This window comes from Talpa occidentalis, unplaced genomic scaffold, assembly GCF_014898055.3.
Source record: "Talpa occidentalis isolate TD23 unplaced genomic scaffold, MPIMG_talOcc4v2.1 talOcc4.3, whole genome shotgun sequence".
NCBI classification, from domain to species: domain Eukaryota; kingdom Metazoa; phylum Chordata; class Mammalia; order Eulipotyphla; family Talpidae; genus Talpa; species Talpa occidentalis.
This window is the reverse complement of record NW_023603184.1, coordinates 4,681,988-4,703,810: the sequence shown is the minus strand read 5'-3', so window position 1 is coordinate 4,703,810 and position 21,823 is coordinate 4,681,988. Positions and strand designations below refer to the sequence as shown.

At 52.1% G+C, this 21,823-nt stretch overlaps 2 protein-coding genes across 3 annotated transcripts; one reads left to right on the top strand and one right to left on the bottom strand.

The window, feature by feature from the left end:
- The first annotated feature begins 1,861 nt into the window (after positions 1-1,861).
- Positions 1,862-12,722, top strand: DDB2 (damage specific DNA binding protein 2). 2 transcript variants are annotated; one of them, XM_037522346.2, is made up of 10 exons: positions 1,863-2,426; positions 3,572-3,708; positions 4,074-4,265; positions 7,664-7,809; positions 9,323-9,422; positions 9,512-9,689; positions 10,004-10,146; positions 11,620-11,784; positions 11,920-11,965; positions 12,255-12,722. In XM_037522346.2, the coding sequence occupies exons 1-10, from the start codon at positions 2,300-2,302 to the stop codon at positions 12,302-12,304; spliced, it is 1,284 nt and encodes a 427-aa protein (XP_037378243.1). In that variant the 5' UTR covers positions 1,863-2,299; the 3' UTR covers positions 12,305-12,722. The 2 variants fall into 2 exon arrangements, with proteins under 2 accessions (XP_037378244.1, XP_037378243.1); XM_037522347.2 differs by lacking the exon at positions 11,920-11,965 and having other exon boundaries at positions 1,862-2,426.
- ACP2 (acid phosphatase 2, lysosomal) lies at positions 11,426-20,348 on the bottom strand. Its single transcript, XM_037522348.2, has 11 exons — positions 20,180-20,348; positions 19,497-19,592; positions 18,797-18,883; positions 17,690-17,842; positions 17,503-17,601; positions 17,321-17,410; positions 16,709-16,841; positions 15,825-15,907; positions 15,602-15,708; positions 15,296-15,471; positions 11,426-13,645 (listed from the first exon to the last, which is right to left on the bottom strand). Exons 1-11 carry the CDS (start codon positions 20,291-20,293, stop codon positions 13,512-13,514), a joined length of 1,272 nt encoding a protein of 423 aa, XP_037378245.1. The 5' UTR covers positions 20,294-20,348; the 3' UTR covers positions 11,426-13,511.
- Positions 20,349-21,823: the final 1,475 nt, after the last annotated feature.

The window sequence follows — 21,823 nt, the reverse complement described above, 5'->3', positions numbered from 1 at the left end:
AAGCCAAGGCCTAGCTGTCGGTAGCAGGCCAATTCCCAGGAGCTGCTTTTTTTTTTCTTGTCATGACACATACACATTTCTAACTTTTACCAAACTGTTACTTCATTTCTGATGCTCTTCTCCTTGCCCCAGCCACGTCCACGAAATCCTATCTTTCCTGTGAGGCTTTCCTAAATACTTTTCTTCCTTGGATTATCTTTTCTGAATGCATCTAAAGTCTTGGCTGAGGGCCTCCCTGGTGGCGCAGCGGTTGAGCGCTGGTTTGCAAGGCTGCCTGCAGCCTCCGCGGCGCAGGTTCGATCCCCGGCTGCTCCCCGGCCACTGGAGGAGGGTCCCACATGGCGCGCAGACCTCTCCTGCCGCCCGCTGCTCCCCTCAGCAGTGTACTTCGGTCCTTCTGCCTGCTCTGCTCCCCGTTCTGGCTCTGGTGAATTCTCTCACCCTCCCGCGCTTCTGACTGTACCCAGTGCTTGTATAAACAAAACAAACAAACAAACAAACAAACAAATAAATAAAAACATGCCTCTACCAAAAAAAAAAAAATAAAAATAAAGACTTGGTTGAAATACCAACCATTTACTACTCAACTGTGTGTTCCATTCTGAGTTATTTGACTTGTATTTTTCTTCTCTTCTCAGTAAGTTGTAAAGGATTTAGGGGCAGGATCTTAGTTCTGATACTTCACTCCCCCCCCCACCAGAACTGAGCACCCTGTTGAGATGAAATTAAGGGCTACTCTCAGTAAGGAGGGCCAGTTTGCTTCTGTAACGCAACTTTCCACACACTGCAGGCCAGCAGGGGAGAAGCCAGAAGCTTGCCATTCCCTGTGGTGGCTGCCATTTCTAACAGTCTTAGTTGGATCTCTCATCAAAAAGGAATTTTCCAATTTTTCTCGTGGAGTATTCATTCCTTTCCAAGAGTTATTTTTGGAAATGTCTTCCCTCCCTAGCTATCTGCAAGTTCCTTGAGTGCAGTATCTACAGTTAATATGTTTTGTGTATGTCCTCTCACCCTTCCAAAGCGCCTGACACTCAGCTTAGCAGGTAGAAGAAAGGTCCAGCGGTCCCTGACTAACCTTAGCTCCTCCCTGGCTCGTGCCAGAAAGTCGGGTGCATCAGAACTGGCTCCTCTCAGACTATGGGGGCCTCATCTAAGAGGCAGGCCTGCTGCCTTGGATTCTGGCTGGCACCTGGGCCGTCTAGGCTGAGACCGGGATACCTCTATAGCTGGGAGGAGAGGAGAGGGGGTAGCGGGCTGCTCCCTAGTGGGAGCCTTGGCAAGATTGGGGAAACCTTGGTTAAAAGTCGCGAGTTTCTTTTTTTCTTTTTCTTTTTTTAAAGATTTATTTATTCATGCATACAAGAGCTGGGGTACAGGCCAGAAGTGTGGGGGTGAGAGGATTCACCAGAGACAGAGTGGGGAACAGAACAGGTAGATTGACTAAAACACACTGCTGAGGGGAGCAGCGGGCGAGACAGGAGAGGTCTGCTGCGCCATGTGGGTAGCTCCCTGGCCGGAGATCGAACTCGTGCTGCAGGGGCTGCGGAGAGCTTCACACGTTGCGTCTTAACCCCTTGCGCCACCAGGGAGGCCCCTAAAAGTCGCGTGTTTCAATCACTCTCCAGAGACGCTGAGATTCGACGGGGCTGGGAAGATTTGAACACTGGACACTCACTGCAAAGGTGGCGGGCGCGAATAGGTACCCGGTGCAGAAAATCAAAGCTTCCGAGCCTTTCACGAAGCCGCCGCGCCAGCTGTACGGATCAGCCAATCAAAAGCCAGAGAGCCACGCTCACCAATGAGAAGGCACAGAAGGCGGAGCCTACGTCTTGATTGGCATCTGTTTTCCAAGGCCCCGCAAGACCTGGCAGCACCACGTCTCAAGAGGCTTCAAATTGGGTGGCCTGGCGCGGGCAGCCATCTTTATTTCTGGCAGGGCAGCTGACGGAATTATCAGGCACATCACGTAGGCGAAATCCCATTTCTGTGCGATTCCAAACAACAAAAAGGAAAAAACCTCCCCACACTCTCCAGGGAGCAGATGAGTGTCATTCCTCGCACATTCCCCAATTCTCTACGATCGCCCCCCCCCCTCCGGGACGGGACCTTCCCGAAAGGGGCGGGGCCGGAGGAGAAGCCAAGTCTCCGGCCGAGCGCCCGTTTGGCGGGAAGTGGGCCGGGCGAGCCTACCTGAGGCCCGGCGGGCGCCCTGGCCCCCGCCTCGTGTGCTCCAGAAGCTTCTCAGTCATCTCGCCTTGAGCTCGGCATCAGGCATAGTACCCCTTCGCACGGAGGACGCATGGCTCCCAAGAAACGCCCCCAAACCCAGAAGACCCCCGAGGTGGTTGTGCGCCCCAAGTGCAAGAGGAGCAGAAGTCCCCGGGAGCTGGAGCCCGAGGCCAAGCAGCTCTCTGCGAAGCGCCCCGGTACTGCCTGCGCCTGCTGCTTTGATAATTCGCCATTTGGGGTCCTCATGAGGAGTGGGGGATCAGTGCCCCGAGGTTCCTGGGGCCAGTTTCAGGTGCCTCAGACGGCGCATTTTGTCTGCAGGTTCTGAGACGCCATAGATTTTGGGCTTTCCTCCCCCTGCCCCTTCCCCACCCCAGGAGCTGGGAAGATGAGCACCACTACATCATAATGGAACTTTCCAGATTCCTTGTTCGTACCAGGGGTTTTACACACAGGGATGTTTAAACGAACCCTACCTTGCCTGGTGGAGAGGCACTGAATTATCATCGTCAAGGTTGTTACCTGTAGGTCCTTGGTTTCACCTGTGAGAGCCCTCATTTCCCCGGTTTCCTTCCTGAGAAAACCCATTCACTGAGGATTATTGGGACTTGAACCTGGGGTGATAAGTGTGGGGGAACTCAAAAGATTGGAGCAGGGGTTGTCGATTAAGTGGTTTTTGTCCATGAGGGAAAAAATATTGGTTGTCAAGAGGTCGGATTTGTGGAGATTAGATCGTCAAATACATCTTGGTAACCCAGAGTTGCCTTATTTCCAGTCTGAGTAGATTTACTTGTCCCCTCCCCCCCAAAAAACCTCGTTAATTTAGAGCCATCCCAGGCCCCCTGGATCCTGTTGCTTTCCAGGAGAACTGATTGAAGTTGGGGCCAACAACTAGCCACCTTACATTATTTCAATATAGGATTTAAAGATACTTCTGTTCCCAAACAGTCACTTCTGTGGTGCCCTAAACTGTTTTTATTGTGCATTTATATGATTTTAAAATTGCCATCCAACTCTATGACAAGTTTTCTAGCCCAAACTGGGAAGAGTTTGGCAGTATACTTTATTCTTTATTTATTCTGTGTGTTTCTTTGGCTCAGCTCTCAGGAACCAAAAGATCATATTTAGTTTCACTTCAGAATTACTATTTGGGGCCGTGTTATGGGAAGGGGCGGAATCCCTACTCACTGTGTCCTGTGTTGGGTGACACTGAGCAGACCATGGCCTTAGGAGGTGATGAGACATGGGTTATGCCAAATGAAACAACAAGGCTTTATGGGATTCAGCAGAAAAACCTTCAGTGAGTTGAGTGAGGCAAATATGTGTTTGTTCTGCTTGGCAGGTTCTAGCAGAAGATTTGACTCAGGCTGCCTCTGGACGGGGTTGGCTAGTCTGCAGGTCCCGCCACCCTGCAGCAGCATCATCAGGGCCCTCCATCACCATAAGCTGGGCAAAACTCCTTGGCCATCACTACTGCAGGTGAGGCGCTCAAGGGTTTGTGTGGCACCTTTTTACTACCACATGCTCCAAAATTAAGATGCTAGGTTGGTTCAGAGGGTTGTCACAATGGGAAGCACCCTCCACTCCCCGCCCCCAAGACTGGCCTACTGGACACTCAGCCAGAAGTCTTACACTCTAAAGGTTGCAGCTGGAATCCAGACTGCACCCTTGTTTTCTAAGATTAGGTCACGTACATTACAAAATTTTCGTGCACAGAACTAGACATTTACTTTTCCTCTGGTGGGAGGATTTGCCCCCAGGGCTCATCATGGAGGAGGAAGAGATTGGCAGTTTGCTCAGGAGTTAGGTTTTCATTCGATCTAATTTTCTTCTCTTTGTGTCAGGTTCTCCAGCAGTCCTTTTTGCACTCTCTGGCTTCTTATCGAATATTCCAAAAAGCTGCACCCTTCGACAGGAGGGCCACTTCCTTGGCATGGCACCCAACTCACCCCAGCATCCTGGCTGTGGGTTCCAAAGGGGGAGATATCATGCTCTGGAACTTGGGGATAAAGGACAAACCCACTTTGATAAAAGGGGTAAGCAGTTGCCTGTGATGAAAACATGTTCCATAAAGACATGAAAAGTCACCCAGTAACAAGAAGATGATTGGGATGGAAAATAACTGTGGGTTTATTTTCAAAAAAGTAAATGGTGATACTAAACTCTTACTTGAATGCCGGCCCTTAAGATATTTGAAGATGTAAAATATTAATCACCTCCCTAGTAACTCACCTCATAGAAAACAATCAGCCCCTTCTTCAGTCCTGTCCTCATTTTGTATGATGGTCTTTCTTTATTGCACATGCTTTAGCCACACTAGCTCCTTCTATTGCCTGAACCTGAGTCTTTACGCTTGCTCCCTTTTTCTAGAGTGCTCTTTCCCGTGGTTTTCTCACACCTGGCTCCCTCTTATCATCCAGGTTTCAGCTCAATAGACTTCTTCAGAGAGACTTTCACTGGCAACACTGAGTAAAGGAACCCCCACCCCATCTAGTCACTCCCTACCTCATTACCCTGCGGCACTGTCCCCCTCACAGTGTTCATCAGTATGTAACATGTTTTTTTTTTTACTTGTGCATCTTTGCCCACTGGAAAGTGAGCTCCATGACAGCAGGGACCTTGTCTTTTGTTTCTGATATCACCGTGTCATCAATGGTGGTGATTTTCTAGGCCTGGAGTGACTGCTCTATATTTGCTTAATGAGAAGTATAACTGGGTGGAGGGCAAGTTTACATATAAGATAACTAGCAACACAGATGCTAGATGCTACAGAAAATAAGAGTGAGTCAGAATTGATGGAGAAGGTTTCACTGTGAAAAGTACAGTATAGCTCTGTGTTTAGCACCTGAGTCACAAACTCATAAAGAAGCCAAACATAAAAGAATGATGTGGGTGGTGGGGTCAGCAGTAAACTGGAGATGGTTGTCATGTAAGAATGTAGGTCCTGTGGTATCAGATCTGATTTTTTTTTTTTTCAAATTAAGCCTGAAACCCTGATTTTCTACATAAAATATCTTGATTTTTTTTAAAGTGATGGTGGAGAACACATCATAGTCATGTAAGTGTTCTGTTCAGTGGCTCTAAGTACATTCACATTCTCAATGGAACTCTTACAGGGCAAACCCCGACATAAAATGGGGTTGCCTGATTGTGGGTCCTCAACTTGTGCCCTTAAAGGGGACTTATGAATGCTAAACTGCAGACACACACAAAAGGTTGATAAAAGGTTTATTTACAAGGGAAGGGGAGATGGGGAAATGAATAACTCAGGGAGAAAAAGAGGGAGATAAGTTTGTAAATGTGTCCTACCCATTCCGCTGACCTGGAATCCCAATGACCCCCGAGCTGGCAAAATCTTCGCACCCTCTTGGCCAAGCCAGCAACCCCTGCCCCCCTCCCCGCCCCGCCCCATGGCCAGGTAAATACCTGAACTGAGAGCCTAGTTGCTTAACTCCACCCTCAGGTCCTCATAACCTTCCCTTTGGTGATCGTGGGATTTGTAGTTTCCAGTGTCGTGGGGGTGGAGTCCACAAAGCCTGTATGGAGTTTGCTCAGGACATCCTTCACCCCTGTCAGAACCAGTCTCCAGGACTTTTTCATCTTGCAAAAGTGAAGTCTGTCCATTAAACACTAACTCCCGATTCCTCCCTCATTCTACCCCCGGCAACCACCACTTTACTTTCTGTCTTTCTGGTATTGACTATTCTAAGTATCTGTTTCTCTGATTTTGACTATTCTAAGCATCATATATAAACAGAATCATACAGTATTTGTTATTTTTATGATTTTTTAAAAAAGATTTATTTATTTATGCATACAAGAGCTGGGGTACAGGCCAGAGGTGGCGGGGAGGGTGAGAGGATTCACCAGAGACAGTGAGGAACAGAACAGGCAGATTGACTGAAGTACACTGCTGAGGGGAGCAGCGGGTGACTCAGGAGAGGTCTGCTGTGCCATCTAGGTCACTTCCCTGGCCGGGGATCAAACTCATGCTGCAGTGGCTTGCATAGCTTGATAGAGCTGAGACTTTGAACCCTGCACTACCAGGAAGCCCATAACACTTGTTTTTGTCCATCTTTTTGATTATAGCCAACCTAGTGGGTATGAAATAGTGTTTCATTGTGGTTTTGATTTGCATTTCCCTACTGACCAATAATGCTGACCATCTTTTCATGTACTACTGGCCATTTGTATATCTTCTTTGGAGAAATGTCTATTTGAATCCTTTGTCCATTTAAAAATTTGGTCTATTTTTTTATTGTATAACAGGCAAGTAGAGTGGAAGCATATCATCTTCATCTGATTGGAGGTTGGCATGATTTGAAACGAGACGTTAGTCTTTGTGAGGGATGGTCTATTTCTAGTGTGTTCTTATTTCTAGAGTGTCCAGGATCTTGACTAAAAGCTCACTTTTTCCAAGACCTTTTTCCTTGGGCAAGGCTGAACTTCAGTGTTTATCTCTCTTGCCCTGTGAGGACCTCTGCTCAGCTGCTCAGCTTCTATGCCATTTGGTTTCTTGACTTCGAAGACACAGCTTTCTATCTGCGAATTCTCAAGAGGAAAAGCAGCATCCAAATATCTGCTTGTCTTTCCTTTTGGATCGTGGTCTTCAAGTCTTAGATGGCTTGATAGCCCTCTGTTGACATCAAAAACTTTTCTTTAAAGACATATGGGCCTCCCTGGTGGCGCAGCGGTTGAGCACTGGGTTGCGAAGCTGCCTGCTGCCTCTGCGGCCCCGGTTCGATCCCCGGCTGCTCCCCGGCCACCAGAGGAATGTCCCACATGGCGTGCAGACCTCTCCTGTCGCCCGCTGCTCCCCTCAGCAGTGTACTTCGGTTCTTCTGCCTGCTCTGGCTCTGGTGAATTCTCTCACCCTCCCGCGCTTCTGACTGTACCCAGTGCTTGTATAAATAAATAAATAAATCTTTAAAAAAATAAATAAATAAAGACATATGGGAGGGCCTCCCTAGTGGCACAAGGGGTTAAGACACAGCACTATGAAGCTATCCGCAGCCACTGCAATGCAAGTTTGATCCCCGGCCAGGGAGCTGACCCACATGGTGCAGCAGACCCTTCCTGTCTCACCCGCTGCTCCCCTCAGCAGTGTATTTCAGTCAGTCTGCCTGTTCTGCTCCCCGCTCTGTCTCTGGTGAATCCGCTCACCCCCCACACCTCTGGCCTATACCCTACTTCTTGTATGCATAAATAAATCTTAAAAAAAAAAAAAAGACATAAGGGATACACAGGCTGGTGCCTCCACACAACGGAATGCTCAGCAATCAAGAGGATCGAGTTCTAGGTGCACACAGTGTCCGAGGTGGGTCCCAGGGGCATTGTGCTGAGTGAAATGAAAACCAGTCTGAAGGCTGCACCGTGTGTGCCCCAGGTGTGTGCTCTTCCTGGGGCCATCGGGCTTTTTTCTTCCTGCTCTTAGATTGGCGCTGGAGGGAGCATCACAGGGATGAAGTTTGATCCTACCAATGCCAACCAGTTTTTCACCTCCTCCGTGGAGGGAACGACAAGGCTGCAAGACTTCCAAGGCCACACTCTCCGTGTTTTTACCAGCTCGAGCACCTGCAAGTGAGCAGCTAAAGTAGGAGGGGAAAGGGCTCGTGGGGTGGTTCTGGTGAGAAAACCCAGATCCCATTGCTTTGATCCAGATCTGGCATGGGGGAGATGGCGGCCACTTTCCACCCTTCCCTCTCTTTACTCTTTCTTTAGCTGCTCTTATGCTAGCCCGGGTGGGTTGTGGCTTCAGGGGACGTGGGCTTTCAGCTCATCTCAGCATGAGGAGGGCTTCGGTGCTCTGAGTCACTTCTCTATCAGACTGGACCTTGATTCCCACAGACGAGCCAACAGGGTGTTTGCCAGAAAGCCACGTAAAGAACTTACGACCTTATTCCCTACACTCCCCAGGGTTGTAATGCCCCGACCAGTTTCTTGATGGAAATGTAGATAGACAGAATCACGTCCACAAAGCACTCTGGACTCACTAAGAGCAGGTGCCTGGAGAAATGACAAAATGCGTGTCACTTTGATTTTTAGCCAGAGATCCAACTCTACCCGCTCCCTAAGGGTCTCACATGATCCTGGGCTGCCCCACAGCAGGAAGCAATATACAAGCTAGCAGGACAGGGACCGGACGGACTCAGCTCCAGGTTACTCTTCTACAGGAAGACCTCGCTCTTGCAGATACTCGTAGGGGATGCCAAAGGCACAGTGCAGCGTGGACTCAAGAGAAAAGAAATGTGAACCTGGGCCATCCTGCTGGGTTGCAGAGTCCCTGAGGCTGCCCCCTCTCCAATCCCTTCGCCCTCAAGTGGTTTGAAGGGCAAGACCTTTTTGTCCTTTCAGTGTGTGCTTTTTCCCCTAGTTGATCAGAAGAGGGAAGAACTTCCTTTCTAGCCAGCTCTGAGGAGCAGAGCTGGGTGATCCCTGCTTGCTCTGTCTTCTTCTTTGGCCCAAAGGGTGGAGAGTGAAGGGAAAGCAACAAATGTAGGTGGCAAGCTCTCCAGGAACTTACCTGATGTTCTGAGGTTTGGCTGCTTCAGGGACTTACTAGCTAAGGATCCTGGGCCCAGCAGTAATTAGAAAAACTTCTGAGCCCCCTACCCTCTGTCTGATTGTTCCTCACTCATAAAAATCCTTGGCAAGGTATTATTAGTTGATTCAGTCAGTATTTATTGGGGCTCTGCCATCATAGACATGAGCCAGGTGCAGCCCATGAAGCTGGCTGGGGTCATTGAGGTGCTGGGCAGGACTGGCTGGCAGGGACAGTGCACGCAGGACTCAGGTGTGAACAGCACGAGCCCTGCATTATCCACAGCGTGGATGGTGGCCCAGTTTGCAAGGGTGACGTGCTTGCTGTGTCAAAGCAAGAGGCTTGAGGCTGTGCTGCGCTTGGTGCTGGGTCCTGGGCAATGTCTGGGTGGACCACCTGGCCCCACAGGAATGACCTGCCTGTTAATAAACCATTTATTGTATGTGAAAAAACCGATTCATTGAATGTCTACTATGTGTTAGACTCTGGTGCTGCCACAGTGAATGGCGTTGCCTGTCCCCAAGAATCTTACAGCACAGTCTCTCCCTCCAGCCTCTGGTTCTGCAGCCTGGATGTGTCTGCCAAAAGCCGAGTGGTGGTCACAGGAGACAATGTGGGGCACGTGGTCCTGCTGAACATGGATGGCAAGGAGGTGCGTCCTTTGGGGCCCAGTTCCTCCCATTCCCTCCCTCCCCCCAGCCTCGGTCTGTGCTCCTACCTGAACCAAGCTCTTCTCTGCAGCTTTGGAATCTGAAAATGCACAAAAAGAAAGTGACCCACGTAGCTCTGAACCCGTGCTGCGACTGGGTCCTGGCCACAGCCTCTGTGGATCAAACAGTGAAGATCTGGGACCTGCGCCAGGTCAGAGGGAAGTCCAGCTTCCTCTCCTCGCTGCAGCACACGCAGGGTGTCAACTCAGGTATGCTATGCCAGAACGCACCCTTCCTGCGACCTGGCCTACCGGACCACTTCGGGGTTTCCCTCAAAGTTTACACGCTGCCAAGTCAAACCTTTACTCTGGAGAGCACCAGCTGGGCTGACACCTCGGGGGAACTTCTCTGGCTGCCCCCAATGCTGCTGAGTGTTTAGACTGTTTTTTTCCACGGCCCACATTCAGCAACTCCCCTCCACGCCTGTGTGAAGAGCAGGGAGCCCCTGCAAGAGGAGGCCTGTGAAGGCCAGGACAACAGGGGGCGGTGGTTCCTTCAGTTCAGGGGGTTTTCCCTTTGCCAGCTTACTTCAGTCCTGATGGCTCCCAGCTCCTGACCACGGATCAGAAGAGTGAGATCCGGGTTTACTCTGCCTCCCAGTGGGACTGCCCTCCAAGCTTGATCCCGCACCCCCACCGCCAGTTCCAGCACCTGACATCCATCAAGGTGAGTGAGGAGGGAGCTGTGATGATGGGATGGGATGTATCAGGTCTGCCTGAGGTGGGGAGGGGGCAGATGTGGAAGCCTTAGCCCTAAATCCCTTCCTGTCCCACACAAACGCAGTATCCCTTGGGGGCTCTCTGCTCCTTGCCCCACTCCTGCAATCCCATTTTGCTGGGTCTTTGTGTCTCTGTGATAAGCTATTTTCCTGAGCTTTTTTTTTTTAGCCCAGTCCTGGTCTCAGTTGAGGGCATCTTCTCACATCCCGCCTCTGTTCGGCCCTCTGTTCTGCTGCCGGTGTGTACAGTTATCCAGAAGCTGCCTTCACCTTCCTAGTTTGCCGCACAGGTTTAGGTGACTTAATTGAAATAGGCCTGTTTCCCTGTTTTGTCTCAAATTCTCACTAGCACCTTCTGTCTTCGGTTCCCATGGCTTATGGCGTTCAAGTCTTGGGATTCCTGCCTGCCCACACCCCAGCCTACTCTGCCAGCTCTGCTGCTCTGCCCGTGGTCTTTCCCAGAACCACCACCCCTCTGCAGACCTCCAGGTTTCACCCTGTGCTCCTTTGGTCAGTCTAGGAGCAGACACCTGGGTTCCAGTCCTCTGACATGTGGAGCTCAGCTTCCTCGCCTATAAGGGGATGCTAGTATCTGGCAGGGCTGTCATGAGGATGAATCAGTAAACTCAGCACCTGGCAAGAACTCAGTGAGCAGTGATGATGTGGTGGCAGTGTGGCCTCAGGTCCCACAAACCACATCCTAGCTCTGAGTCACCCGGGCCCCTTCATCAGTGCTGCGGCTGACTCGCCGGCCTTACATCCAGTGTGTGTGCAGCCAGGCCAACGGGCAGCTCCACAGGTGTGACTTGTACTTGCTTCCGAGCCACTGCAGTTACTTCTTCCTTGCTGCTAACCTTGTCTTCCTGCTCCAAAACGTCTTAGCACTTTCCTGGGACCATCCAATTCTGTCATTCCAGTATTAGCGAGATTTGTTTCCAGTGTGGTCGTCAGGAACAGTTTTCCCACCCACCCCCTACCCACTTGCCAGCCATTATCCATTTTATACTCAACTCTTCGTTGTTCATGATCATGGAGGAGGGGTGGTAGCAGGGTTACTTCAGAACCTACACCTCTTTGGTTTTGGCCCCAGGGATTTTTCTGCATTGCTGCAGGCTTACCTCTGGTTAATTTCTGGGTCAGGCTGATGTGAAATCATGAATCAGTGGGTCTAACCTCAGGGAATGCAAAAGAGAGAAGACCTGAAAGTGTCCTAAGGGCCAGGGAGGCCACCTGGGGGATTAAAAATGTGCACCGGCAAATGTACTGCAACTGAAAACCATTCTTAAGATTCTTGTAGGTCTCACCTACATTACTGAATTGTTGGCGATTGTATTAACAATTGCTAGTGGCAAAGGATAATTCTGTGTCCCTCTCAACAGTGTTGTGCATTTACTCTCGTGACCAGCCTCTCCATCTCCTAGGCAACCTGGCATCCCCGGTACAACCTCATTGTTGTGGGCCGATACCCAGATCCTAATTTCAAAAGCTGTACCCCCTATGAATTAAGGACGGTTGATGTGTTTGATGGAAGCTCAGGAAAGATGATGTATCAACTCTATGACCCAGAATCTTCTGGCATCATTTCGGTGAGGCTTGGGACCTTGAATAATGATGGGAGGAAACAGGGATTCCACCTACTTTATTGACCAGAAATGAGTCCCCAACTCTGTCTCTGCTACTCCCTTTACCCCCTCCTTATGCTTACCCCCTTGTCCTTGCAGCTCAATGAGTTCAATCCAATGGGGGACACACTGGCCTCTGTGATGGGTGAGTGCGGTTGGTTGTATCTCTGACTAGCCAAGCCTGTCCCTCCTCTCTGAGGTCCAGTGCAGGCTAACCTCAGCTCAGCCCTGTCACATGCAGCCCAGGGTGACAGTTAAGATAAACAGGTGACAGCGGTCTCTTTGGCCTAAGCCCTCTATAGCTTTGCTTTCTCCTGGCAATGCCTGGCTACTGTCCAGTTTCCTGGTATTTCCTCACCAAGTCCTGGGCCAGCCCCGTGCTGTCAGAGAGTGATAATGGAAGGTGCAAGTCAGACTAGTCTCACTTCTCCTAGGCTACCACATTCTCATTTGGAGCCACGAGGAAGCTGGGATTCGGAGATGAGCGACATTAATGAAGGCGCGGGCCAAGCCAGGGCTTGGAGCCACAAGAGAATAAGTCCTGCGAGAAAAGACAGCTGTTTGTTAAAGGGCCAAAGGGACCCAAGTGGAGGGCTGGAGCAGGGACATTGGCATGGGACACTGTGGGACTGGGACACGCTACTGCCCTGAACTTAGCTCCGGACACGTCTCCAGAGTCGGAGACCCAGCTGCTCCAGGGTCACTGCTCTATCTAGCCTGCAGCCAAGCTTCTCCTGGAGCCAAGATACTTTTCTCCTCTCTGACATGCAGTGGCAGGGTGATCAGGTAGTGGTTTCGATGTGTGCTCACTGTTGACATGGCCAATAAAACCAAACCCAACTAAGCTTCTGAGTGGATCTTCCAGCAGTGACTGGGCAGATGGCTCCTTGGGGCCCCAAAATGAAGAAAAGGCACAGAAACAGCACTAAGAGTCCCAAACTTTCATTCTCTAGAAGCTGCCTCAGCCCGATCCCAGGCCACAGTCAAGAGCTGTCCAACTTATGTCCTGCATTTACCTCAGCTTCCTGGAGACCCCAGCCCAGCTGGGGGGGACAGCAGTTTCTTGATTCTAGACCATGATCACTGGACCCCTCCCCCCTCCCAAGCACAAGCCCTTGTCCCACCTGCTCTAGCTGTGGGGGACAGATGCCCGGAGCCTTAGGTCTGATGAATGGTGGCTTCAGCCAGACAGGAAAACTTGGCTGGCCAGCTATTGGGTGATTGGTCTCTTGGTGGCCAATGTTTGTACCCCCAATGTTGCGTAATTTTTCCTGCGTAATTTTTCCTGTTGGCAAGACTGTCCTCTGAGCCATTTGCCAGGCTGGAAGAGAGAGAGCAGGGTTTGATGGAGAGGCAAGGCAGACCAAGCCCTGACTCCTTCAGTCTTTCTTAGCCCAGGCCCACAGTGAAACTTGAATCCTTGTCTACATTTCAAGTCCATAAGGAGCATGGTGGCGGCAGATCCTGTTTAGAGAAAGCCAGTGTCCAACACAGTACTTGGTAAACATCAGGCACGTGAATGCTGAGTGACAGGTGCCATAGGCCAAGCCAAGCCCCACTTGTTCATGTATGCAATCAGAGGGAGCCCCAACCCAGGGTCTCCTGTCCACAGGCTGGGGAGCAGCAACAGTCAGGAGCAAGGGCCTAGCCCACCTCCCCTAGGAGGCAGAGGGAAGGGGGCTGAGTAGTTGTCAGGCGTGATCCTCTCCATCTGCGACGTGGCGGTAGCCAGGAGGCTGGGCCTGCATCCGGAAGAGGACAGTGAGGAGCAGAACAATGAGAAGGAAGAGGATGGAACCACAGACAGCCAAGGCCACGATCACCTCTGGGCAGAGAAGGGTGGGAGAGAGAAAGGTCACGTCAGTGTTCATTCAACAAATATTTGCATGCCTAGAACATGCCAGGTGCTGGTCTGACAATGGGGACACACATAGGGGGCCAAGATAAATCTCTGCCTTTGTGGAGAGAGCCAGTAAAAAAAGCAAACAATAGGAAGGCTAGGTTAGTGACAAATGCTATAAAGTAAAACAAACCAACAGAGAGGCAGATCAGTCAGGGAAGGCATCAGTGAAGAAGTGACCGTCTGAACAAAGACCCAGGGTCACTGAGTGAGACCTAACAAGAGCTCAGTGAAGTGTCCTTGCAGCAGGGGATGAGGAGAAAAGCAGCAAATACAAAAGAACCTCCTGTGGGAATAAGCTTGGCATGTTCTAGGATCAGCAGAAAGTTGGTCTTGATAACGCAGAGTAAGTGAGGGTCAGCAGACAGGAGAGGAGCAGACCAAGTAGGGCCTGGAAGGCCTTGGGCAAGGACTTGGATTGTATTCCAAATGAGAGGGATGTGACTAGAAGATTCTGAGAAGCATGGTGGTGTGAACTGATTTATTTATTTAACTTTGCTATGCTGGGAGACTGGTAGGAAGAGAATCAAAGAATGTGAGGAGCTTCTGAGTGGTTCAGGCAAGAGATGCTAGTAGATGGGACGAGGCAGGCAAGAGCGTGCATTTTAAATGTTGCGCTGTTAGGACCTGCTAGCGGACTGGATGTGGCAGTTGAGAAAAAGGACATGGAAGGGAACTCCTAGGATTATACTATGCAGCTAGCACAGTGCCCCAGTGTGGCCGTTACTATAAAAGAGAAGGCTGGAGGAAGGGTGGATTTGGGGGAAAGTATCTTAGCTGATATCCATGCAAGACCGCAAGTCGGCAGCTAGAGATGCGAGTCTGTAGTTCAGGAAAGAGGCTGTGAATCCATGAGTCACTGCTCAGCATGGAGGGGGGGGGTCTAAGAAATCCTGAGAGGGAATAATGATGAGGCCTGGGTAGCTACTGTTTGCAGAGAAGGAGAAGCCAGTAAGAAAGCTGCCTATAAGCCAGGAGAGAAACCACAGAAGCCAAGAAAGTGTTCCAGGAAGGAGTGACCAGTTATGTCATACATGCTGGACCTTGACAAGAGTGACTTCAAGGAAGCGGGTGACAAAAGCAGGCATAGCGCGAGTCTTAGAGAATGGGCGGCACAGGAACAAAGTCAGCGTCTCTGCAACTTGGAAGGATTCCACTCTCAAAGGGAACAGAGAAACGGAGTGGAAGGTGGAGGCAGGTGGTGGCTGAAAATGTGTTAGGAATCTGAGATGGGACTGAGATGTCAGGGGTGCTTGTGGAGGTCAGATGAGATGGATCCAGAATATATGCGGAATACTGGCTCAGGCCAGCAAGCTGGAAGGCCTGGTGGTGGAAGAAGGAGGCAGCTCTGCCCTGGTCACTTGTATCACCTCAGAGATACCAGCAGCGAGGGCTTCCCCTGAGGAGATGGGAGGCGGCGGAGGGAGGACATGCGAAATGGTCTCCAAGTGGGAACGGAACCGTCCAGGGACGTGCTGTGAGATGGCTGGAGGCGTGCCAGCTCTCTTGAGCCTTGTGGGTGTGCCTTGAAATTCGCCTGGGACTTGCCGAGCATAGAGGCAGGCAGCAGCTCACCTGTGTCTGCAGGACCGGATGCCAGCTGGCACTCGTGCTGCCAATCCTTGGGCACGACAGGCTCTGTCAGGCGAAGGAAGTCTTGCAGAGGGCAGCGGTGAGGGCAGCCCGGCAGGATCAGTGGCCAGGGGGCCTTGTCACTCTCATTTCGAAAGTACATTTCCACAGAGAAATTCCTGAGGGTGGATCGGGAGCAAGAGAGCGAGATGGGGGCTGCTCACCAGGCCTGTCACCCAGAGCCTCAGGCGGCCCGCAGCCACCGCGCCCGTTTCCCTCCTGAGGACAGACCGCTAGAGCTCCACTCACCCATTATCTTCCTGGTAAAGTTCAAACATGTGGCAGGACGCATAGGGGGCTTGCTTGCCGTTGTAAACATCCAGTGCCATTTGCAGAGCGACCAGGGTGGTGTCATGCTGTGAGGGAGAAGGGCTTCCCCTCAGCACTGCTCCCCCCCACCCCCCGGCCGGCACGGACAGAGAAGAAATCTAGCTCCCCTCCTGTCAGCACGCTGGGGACCGCGGCAGCTTACCGCAGAGTAAACCAGCAGCTTAGGGAGCTGGGAGGAGGTGGTCATCAGGGTCAGGTTCTTCCGTATCTGAGCCAGCAGGACTCCTGGAAGAGGAAAGTCCCCAGAGTGAGTGGCGACAGCCATCCCTGTCTTCTGACCACACTGCCTGCGGTCCTGTCACCCTCTGCTGGTCCTGGGGGTGATCAGCAGCACAGGAACTCTGGGCGCCCGGGAACCTCACAGGGACTCTACAGCCCCCCGCCCTCTAAGAACTTTCAGAAGGACGAAAGCAGGCATAGCGCGAGTCTCAGAGAATGGGCGGCACAGAAGCAAAGCCAGAGTCTCTGCACCTTGGAAGGATTCCACTCAGGAAGGATTTCCACTCAGATGTAGAAACCTGCCCGCTTACAAATGAGCTGCGAGACCCTGCCCATACCAGAGTGACTCGTTAGAACAGTATGTTAAGCTTGAGAACACCAGCTGTGGGCACCCCAGGGGACTCCGCCAAGGGATGTCGGAAAGGTTTGACACCGGCTCCCCCTGGGCGCGCACTCAGGAAAGGGGCATGTGTTTTACTCAGCCTTCCTTCAGATGGGGCCCCAGTGGTTCTCTAGGGGTGAAAGTTCATTCAAGGGACCATCTTCTGACCTGGGTGGAACTTATAAAAACAAATGGCAGAAAAGCAGCATGCACACCCGCCTGCGGTCATTCGTACGGTGACCGCTGTGCTAAGTGCTCCGGGAGCGGGGAGACTGCGGGACTAATGGGACGGCGAGGGGGCTCTGGTACGGAAAGAGCAGAGAACATTTCACAGAGGAAGTAAGTGTGCAAGAAGCCCCCAAGAGCAGGTCTATGATGCTGGAGGGTCCTGAGGAGGGGAGTGACATACTGCCCTTGCCACTCACCGCCCTGAAGTCGGGCCTTCTCTGCCTGCTCGTAGATCCCGAAGAGGAAGCGGAAGCTGAAGTCCTTCAGCTGGCTCAGACGTTGCATGGTCTGGGGTGAGGCCCAGGGTGGCAGGACCAGCCCGTGTGTTTGCTGTGTACCGCAGCAGGCAAGTTAAATCCCCAGGCCTAAGCCGGAGCCTCTCCCGGGGCAGCTGTCCTCCCGGGCAGGAGGGTACCTGTGTATGTGTGGGTGTGCGTGCACACGTGTGTGTGCTTGTGTGTGTGTGTGCATGCAGGAAGGGGAGAGGGGAGGAAAAGGACTGAGGCCAAGAGACTGGACCAAGAGACACGGCGCACAGTGTTGAGGAGGAAGGATATAGGAAAGCAGGCCCAAAAGCATGATGCAGCAGAATGGAGCTGGACACCACGAGAGCTCCGGGTGGAGGAGCAGGAACTGCTGACAATCAACAAACCATTTCCCACTCTGAGGTTCTTTTTCCCCCATGAGGGAAGTTCCCTGGTTTCACAAGAGGGGCTGGTCTCCAGGCACTGTGTCTTACTTGTCCTGGTCACCTGGGCCTGCTGAGGTGAGGGAAGAGCAGTCACACTGGGGACACTAAACGGGCTCACCTCGCAGAAGAGTGTGTCATAGACGTTCCAGACAGTCTCCAGTGTCAGGTCCGTAAGGCCTGTCTCGTTGGTCACCATATCCAGAAATTGCTATGAGAAATGGATCAGGGCATAAGTCCTGCCCCCGGGGGTGGGGGTGGGGGGAAGGACAGTGTGATGACCTTGACCTTAGCCCCACTCACTGCATTCTGAATACTCTCATTCTGATACTCTGGGGTCTGCCGGGTCTCGTTTTGCAGCTGTTCATAACGAGGACACGGGCCCAACGGGAACTTCAGCAGCTGCAGACCAAAGTGAGGGAGAGAGAGGCAGGTTCATGGCCAGGGTTGTCCCTCTCACCACCTCCAGAGCAGGACTGGCCAGTCTTACCCTGTCCTCAGCGATGGGCACGGTGTGGACGGGGATGGGCTGCCAAGAGATGTTTGGGTTGAAGCGCTGCATCCCGCTGGGAGGGAAGAGTCCAGCCAGGTTGGCCTCGGCGCTCATGAGCGTCCGGTCAAAGTCTGTGCTCCGCACATAAACCTGTGGACATGACAGCAAGCGTGTCGCCAGCGTGATGTAGTTGGGGGGTGCTCTGGCCCCTCAGTGGGCCCCAGGGCAATAACCTATTCTTGATGATTACCAAGCAAACGAAACCCATCATGCACCTGGCCCTTGTCCCCTCTCTGCTCTTCCCCACCTCTCTTCCCAGCAAAAGCCCCTAACACCCTGCCGGGGGCTAGCTGTCCCCACAAGGGTAGAAGTGGGGGAACAACCCTGATTCATATAGCACCCCAAATCCAAAGGGCCTAATCTAAAGGCTCCCCGGTCTGTCTGGTTTCATAACAAGGCTTATCTCCCTATCCAGGCCAGGGTGCTTGAGGGCAGAGACTGTCAGCTGCACTGATAAACTGGCTGAGAGAACAGAGAGAGGGAAAAAGATAGGATCAGAGATAATTATTGTAGAAAAGGAGGAAGCTGTGGGGAACACTAGGATAGAGCTGGCTGCCAGGGAACAATACACCCAGTGACTTGAGATAGCCGTGGCTGACAGTGGCAACCAGAGGAGCGGTTATCCCCATGCCTGCCGTGGGGAAGAGGGCCCAGGGCAGCCCGCACATTCACCAGTCTTCCCTGACGTGCCCCCTCTACCTGCTCAGCCCTGTCACCCTCATTACCTCCAAGCCCACAAAGATAAAGACATCTCGGTGGCGCACCATTACATGGAAAGTGCTAGCACAGTGCTTGGCCCTACATGTCTTGAATGGAAAGCATGAGTTACTTTACAGTCAGAAACTACTTTGCCAGGTCCTTAAGTCTAGTACATTTTGCCTCTTCCCAGGCAACTTAGCCTCAGGGCTGTGTTCCAGACAGCTCTTGCATGTCCTGTCCCATAGCTGTAAGAGGGTGGAGGGTGGTCAGTGTGTCCAGACTCACCCTTAGGCTCTCTGAGGACAGAGATCCCATCCCCCTTGCCTCTTGAGCTCCCAGCCTCACCTCTTGTCGGTGGTAAGAGGAGTTGAGAAAGCCACGGTAGCGCTGCCTCAGAGCTTGGCCCAGCTCCCAGTGCTGGTGCATCCCCTCCTGTGGGCAAAGTCAAGGGTTACGGAGGCCCAGAGGGAAGGGATGATTGCCGAGTCCCACAGGGTTTAGGCACTGTTGCTTTCCAAGTTCACCCCTGGCTGGAAGTAGGACTGGGTTAATCTGACCCCAGCAGTCATTAAGTGCCCAACCATGTATGGCACTGTCCTGGGCACAGAGGAAAGTAAGGTTAAGAAATCTGGTTGAGGGCCTCCCCAGTGGCGCAGTGGTTGAACGCTGGGTTGCGAGGCTGCCCGCGTCCTCTGCAGCGCCGGTTCGATCCCCGGCTGCTCCCCGGCCACCAGAGGAGGGTCCCGCATAGCACGCAGACCTCTCCTGCCGCCCGCTGCTCCCCTCAGCAGTGTACTCAGTCCTTCTGCCTGCTCTGCTCCCCGCTCTGGCTCTGGTGAATCCTCTCACCCTCCCGCGCTTCTGACTGTACCCAGTGCTTGTATAAACAAACAAACAAACAAACAAAACAAACATGCCTCTATACAAAAAAAAAAAAAAATCTGGTTGAAGTCAGCACCCGTATGGGAAACAGCAGTTTGGTGGGGGCCCAAGTTCCCTAGTCACTCATCCCGCAGCTTATCTTAAGGACTGGCTTCTGGCACACCTTGGTTAGCTGCCCAAAGCCCTGGGGCCACTCGTCCTCCTGATGGGGGTCCTTGGGATATGTCTTCACTGGAGAACGGTCTCCATGTCGGTAGAGCTGAGGAAAGAAAAGGGGTTGCCCACAGGTCAAAGGGGTGTCCTTGAAGGGGACACGGGGCCCATCTCTGTCCCCCGTTGGGGAGGGAAGCCTCACATTCTCTGGGAAGCCTTAACAATACCCACTGCAAGAGATCCCAACTCACAAGTCAGTAATTTCTTGCAGGTTCCAGAGATTCTAACTTGGCTAAGCAATGCCACTAGAGACAAAGCCAGAGGTAGTTCGTAAAAGAAAAGAAACAGAAACACAGTGTGTGTGTGGTGGGGGTGGGCACTGAAAAAAAGATCACTAAAGGCTTCTTTAGGAGCGAATCTCTAAACTGTCCATTACATTCCTATTCCGGGGCACTCTCCTCCACCTACGCCCTGACACACAACTCCCGACACCCGCACGCCTCCCCCGCCCCATAACCCGAGCCTCCGCCAGCCATTCTGATCCCTGGCTGGCCCCCCACTCCCCGGGCCAGGGGTCCCCTAAGCATCTCCTCCTCCGGACCCCCGACCCCAGCACAAGCCCCGCCCGTCCCTCCACCGCAGGCCTGTGCTCCCCCGGCTCTGGCGACCCCTTTGGGGCCCCCTCCCTCATACCAAGGTAACGAAGCGCAGGCTCCGGGCCTGGGTGGGTGGCGTCACCATCAGGCTCATGCCAAGAAGGAGCTGGAGCAGAGCCGCCCGCCTCCAGCCAGACTGCTCGCCCGCCATCACCGGTGCAGCGTCTCGCCGCAGAAAGGCTGGAACCCGCTAACTGACACCCGCGGCGGCCGCCCGGACGCGCCGCGACGGACACTCACCGGAAGTGCGCTCGCCGCCATCTTGCTAAAGCGGGGGAAGGGGTGGCGGGGGACGGAGGCTCTGGGAGGGCAAAGGGTGGGAGGCTCGCCGTTCTGCTGTGGCTGTGGCGGAGGAGCCTGGGGTTGTAGCGCGACCTCGCGCGGCAGAAAGGGCTGGAAGAGCTCGCTTTGGTGAAGAGAGCCCGGAGCTGGGGTTTGCTTCTGTCCGTGGAGACCCGGTACCGGGGTGGCGTGTGCACTTGACCGTACCCTGTTCGAGAGCGCGAACCCCCCACGGGCCCGGGCGCGGCCGGACCAGATTCCAAACCTAGAGCAGGTGTAATATTTGCAAGTATAGGCCCCCCCCCTCCGCGCCCCTGGCTTCGGGTGGAATTTGAGCCTTCTCCCCGCAAGAGGTGCTGTAAGGGTGCGGGCACAGCTGTAAATTGCGCTTTGGACTCCCTGTGTCCTTGAGGTTGATCCCAGTCTGGCCGCTCGCACCCTGAGCCCTCCCACTTTCCCTTCCAGCCCTCTACCTGCCCGCCCACCTTCCACTTGCAAGTTTTAGTTAATTGAGTCAGGATGTCTTGTCTCTTCCCAGAAGAGTTGGGTTGCACAGGATGTTCAGACTTTGCAAAACCGAAGCAGTGAATCCCTACGGGACAGACGGATTTCAGACCATTGGGAAGATACATAGGATTAGGGGAAGGAGCACTTCATAAAGTGGGTAGGCGGGGTAGTCACAGAATCAAAGCACCTCTTGGCATTGGCCATTAGGATTCTGTTGCAGCCAGTTTGTCCTTAGGGCTTGGTGAGTCTGAGGTTGGAGTGACTTTTAACTCCCTTCTGATGCTTTTGGGATGCTTTGATTTACATCCACCCACTAGAAGCAAGTCACCTCTGGTCATCGTGAAAATAAAACCTGATGCGATCTGGGAAAAAACATAGTCATTATCTTGTCCTTGTACTCCAGATTCAATTCCTTGTATATACTTCAGGCTCTAAACTTTTGCTTCCAGAGCCATTATGGATGATTGAATAGAATATGAGAGCTTAAGACTGATAGTCAAATAGTCCTTAATCTTATTTCGTCGCAAGCCTCTGTGAATCAAATGAAAATTTAGTGTTCTTTCCCTCAGAAAATGCCCACATACACAATTAGAATTTTGCGTATAATCCTCTGGTTCACAAACATCATCCACAGGCTTCATAAGTAAGTGTTTCTGAATCCCTGATATAACCTAGTTACCTTACTTTACTGATAAGATAGACCTAGAGAGAGCAACTGATGTGTCCACGGTCACAAAGAATAGGATAATAGATTAAAACTCAAGTTTTCTGATGTCCAGTCAGAAGCTCTTAATGATGGGCTAATTCTCACAGGCCGCCCAAACTACATTTCTAAACTATATTCAGTGGCCTCAAAGCTATCTTTAATAAAAAGATTTCTAACAAAGAAAAC

Excerpts from the sequence above, each read along its gene's own strand:
- DDB2 (XM_037522346.2), top strand. The coding sequence starts at position 2,300 with ATGGCTCCCAAGAAACGCCCCCAAACCCAGAAGACCCCCGAGGTGGTT. Across the intron at positions 2,427-3,571 it reads GCTCTCTGCGAAGCGCCCCG|GTTCTAGCAGAAGATTTGAC; the intron begins GTACTGCCTGCG and ends TCTGCTTGGCAG. Across the intron at positions 4,266-7,663 it reads AACCCACTTTGATAAAAGGG|ATTGGCGCTGGAGGGAGCAT; the intron begins GTAAGCAGTTGC and ends TCCTGCTCTTAG.
- ACP2 (XM_037522348.2), bottom strand. The coding sequence starts at position 20,293 with ATGGCGGGCGAGCAGTCTGGCTGGAGGCGGGCGGCTCTGCTCCAGCTC. Across the intron at positions 17,843-18,796 it reads CCTCTTACCACCGACAAGAG|GTTTATGTGCGGAGCACAGA; the intron begins GTGAGGCTGGGA and ends TCATGTCCACAG. Across the intron at positions 13,646-15,295 it reads ATCCGGTCCTGCAGACACAG|AGGTGATCGTGGCCTTGGCT; the intron begins GTGAGCTGCTGC and ends TTCTCTGCCCAG.